This window comes from the organism of the source record quoted next, unplaced genomic scaffold (genome assembly GCF_019419815.1).
Source record: "Pyrus x bretschneideri cultivar Hongxiangsu unplaced genomic scaffold, Pyrus_bretschneideri_v1 Contig271, whole genome shotgun sequence".
In the NCBI taxonomy this organism is placed as follows: domain Eukaryota; kingdom Viridiplantae; phylum Streptophyta; class Magnoliopsida; order Rosales; family Rosaceae; genus Pyrus; species Pyrus x bretschneideri.
The window spans coordinates 23,920-27,463 of record NW_025999581.1 but is presented as its reverse complement, the minus strand read 5'-3'; the positions used below and the strand labels follow the sequence as shown (position 1 = coordinate 27,463).

The 3,544-nt window shown below is 37.4% G+C and overlaps 1 protein-coding gene across 1 annotated transcript; it reads right to left on the bottom strand.

Moving 5' to 3' along the window:
- Nucleotides 1-253: 253 nt before the first annotated feature.
- On the bottom strand, nt 254-2,296 carry LOC125479078 (uncharacterized mitochondrial protein AtMg00810-like). The gene is made up of 2 exons (XM_048588107.1): nt 2,218-2,296; nt 254-1,062 (listed from the first exon to the last, which is right to left on the bottom strand). The coding sequence occupies exons 1-2, from the start codon at nt 2,294-2,296 to the stop codon at nt 254-256; spliced, it is 888 nt and encodes a 295-aa protein (XP_048444064.1).
- Nucleotides 2,297-3,544: the final 1,248 nt, after the last annotated feature.

Genomic DNA, 3,544 nt, shown 5'->3' with positions numbered 1-3,544 from the left:
GGCTTTTGAATATACTTTGGCTTTAGTAAAGATATCTGCAAGTTGTTCTTTCACTTCTACAGAACTTCATATCAATCACTCATTCCTGTAATGTTTCCCTAATAAAATGATGCTCCCTATTTATCTGTCTAGTTTTATGGTGGAAGATAGGATTCTTCACCATAGAAATTGCAGATATGTTATCACATAACAAATGGGTTGTATCAATTTACATCTCCCCAAAATCATCAAGCACAAACCATAACCAAATAGACTAAGTTGTGGCCTTTACTGCAAAGACATACTCAGCTTCTACAGTTGATAAAACAGCTGTGTTTTGCTTCACAGGGGCCCAGGATAAGACACCACTTCCAAAACTGAAGGCATAGCCTGAGGTGCTTCTACTATCATCTTCACTACCTACCCAGTTAACATCATAAGATCCCATAAGTGTTGCTTCTTTGTCTTTTACATAATCAATCTCATAGCTTATTGTACTCTGCATATATCTCAAGACTCTCTTTACAACTCCAAAATGTTTCTTTATGGGACTATTCATGAACCTTGACAATAAACTGGCAGCATACATCAAATCTGGTATAGTTGCTGTCAAATACAAAAAGCTCCCTACAATCTTCATGTACATGCTTTCATCAACCAATTCAATTCCATCAACTTTCTTGAGTTTTTCTTCTGCAGACAATGGAATTGACACAGGTTTGCAGTCTGCAAGACCAAATTTCACCGGGAATGACTTTGCATACTTGCTTTGATGAATGAACACACCCTTATTAGTTTGCAGAATTCCCATTCCCAAGAAGTGAAGCACCCATAAGTCAAACATGTCATATTTCTGCATTATCTCTCTTTTAAATTCACTGGTGTATACAATATCATCCACATACAGTGGCACAATGATCAATCCATATTCTTCATTAAATCTTGTGTTTAGTGTAGCCTCACTAGTGCTTTTCTTGAACTTACAATTAATCGAGTACGTATCAATCTCACTGTACCAGGCTCTAGGAGCCTGTTTTAAGCCATATAATGCTTTCCTCAACTTGTAAACCTTGTGATAGCATTCTTCAATTCAAAACCTTCAGGTTGCTCAGTGTACACTTCCTTTTATAGAAAACCATTTAGGACTTGTGATTTTACAACTAATTGAACTAGCTTCCATCTTTTTTGTGTTGTAAGAGCAATGAGACTTCGAATTATGTCTAACCTTGCCACTAGGGCAAAGGTTTCATACCAAGCTTTTGTGCATAACCTTTTGCAACAAGCCTAGCCTTCTGCTTTTGGACAATTCCATCCAAATTGAGCTAGTTCTAAGCATCAAGTTTATTCCTTTGACAGGCTTATCAGCAGGTCTCTCTGCTAGCTGCTATATGAAATTTTTTTCTCAATCATTTCGATCTCAGTAGTCATAACTTCTTGCCAAGCTTGATCCTGTGCTGCCTCTTAATAGCTTTACGGTTCAACAATACACATGTGACACTAGGGGTGGGTTCGGTTCGAAACGGTTCGCTTTTTTGCCAAAACCGAAGTTGAACCAAAATTTCAGTTCAGTCCAATTTTTTTGGGTTTTTTTCGGTTTGGTTTTTTTTTTTGTCGTCTTCAACAAAAAAAAAAAAAGAAATCCTAAGAAAACAAAGCTTGCAGCCATTTAGACATCTTCCAGAGAAAACAAGCTTATTGCCGAGTGTAAATGTCAAAACCAAAGAGCTAAATCATCGGAAAATTAGGATACAACACACCTCTCCCAAAAATAGGACAAAAGTCACAGAGAGAATTTTAGCAACATACTTATTGAAAATTTTATGTAAATATATCGAAAGAGCCTGCAGATTGCAAGCATCAAAGTTAATAGCTACCATTGAATCTTCAAACTTTAAATGGTAAATGAGAACTTTCAATTGGATACACATTCTGCATTGAATAACATCAATATTCTTATACCAGATTCAATTTAATTTTGGCAAAACCAAATATAATATGAAAGAAAACGATTGACAACGAAAACCATTGCTATTCTTAAAATTAGAGTGCCACTCGCCTCCTTAGCAGCCGCATTACTTAGTAGCAAAGTGACGAGCAACTGATGCTGCTTCTAAACCACCGGAAATATAACAGATGAAAGAAAAAAAACCACACAAATTTCAAAAAAATTCAGTGAACTACGAGCGAGACGAAACAAAATTCAGGAATCAACGAGAAACGAGATGGAGGCGAACGAACCTGCTTGTTTCTTCTCAGTGAGGGAACCACTGCACTGCAGAATCTCGAGCTCGACGTGGCTTAGGGTTAGGCCGGACATTATACCGACGAAAATGATGAAGAAACAGGAGAGGCAGCATAAATGAACCACCAAGCAAATCCGAAGAGGATGGCGCCCAGAGAGTTTGAGAGAGTGAGAGACAGAGACTTTGATAAAGTGATTGAAGATCAAGAGAGAGAAAGAGGAGGCTCAGAGTGAATGAAGGATCGATGTTTAGCTTTAAGGTGTCAGACTGAAGTCACTGCACGACGTCGTCGACCAATACAAATACAAACTTTCAGAACGACATGCCGTTTCTATTACTAAATAAAAAATACGTCGTTTTTTACAACGTTTCAGTTTGGTTCAGTTTAGTTCGGTTTTTGAAACTCAGAAACCAACCAAACCAACCAGATTCGGTTCGGTTTGATTTTTTTCGGTTCGATTTTTTTGTTTGGTCCAATTTTTTCAGTTTCAGTTCGGTTTGGTTTTCGGTTTTTTGAACCCACCCCTATGTAACATCTTGCATATGTTTCATCCAAGCTTCTCAATTTCACTGATTTTGAACTAGTTGTTGAATCTTGACTTTGGCTTTCACTCCTACTAGTAGATGAATTGTCAGGACTTAAAATTGGTTGAGAGCTTTGAGTAGTTTCAACTTGAGTTTCATAAGTTGAGGTTTCCTGCATATCAATACCATACACATCATTTTCCAGACTAAGAGGTATTGAGAGTGTTTCAACCTGCTTGCATTCTTAATTCCAGGATTGATCCTTATTGAACACCACATTTTTGGTGAGGATAATTTTCTTAGATTGCAAGTTATATACCCATATAGCCTTTCTCGCATCTACCATATCCTATGAAAATGCCTTTGCTTGGCTTCTCATCAAATTGATGCCTTAACTGTGATGGAATGTGTGTGTAACACATGCATCCAAACACTTTCAAGTGATTTATACTAGGTATTCTACATATGAATGCTTCAAATGGAGTTTTGTCTTTCACTGCAATTGTAAAATACCTATTTTGCAAATATGTTGTAGTGTCAACTGCTTTAGCTCAAAACATCAAAGGAATCTTCTTCTCGGCCATTATTGACCTTGCCATTTCTCCATTGGTCCTATTTCTTCTCTCAGCAACTCCATTTTGTTGAGGTATATAGGCAACCGTTAATTGCCTCACCATTGATGCGAAAATTATGCGCACACAAATTAAACCCTCTTTTTGTCAATTGTAGCAAGTACGTAAGTAGGGATCGTTCTGGACCGGGGATTAGGAGGGATTGTTAATCTCTTGGAAACTGAC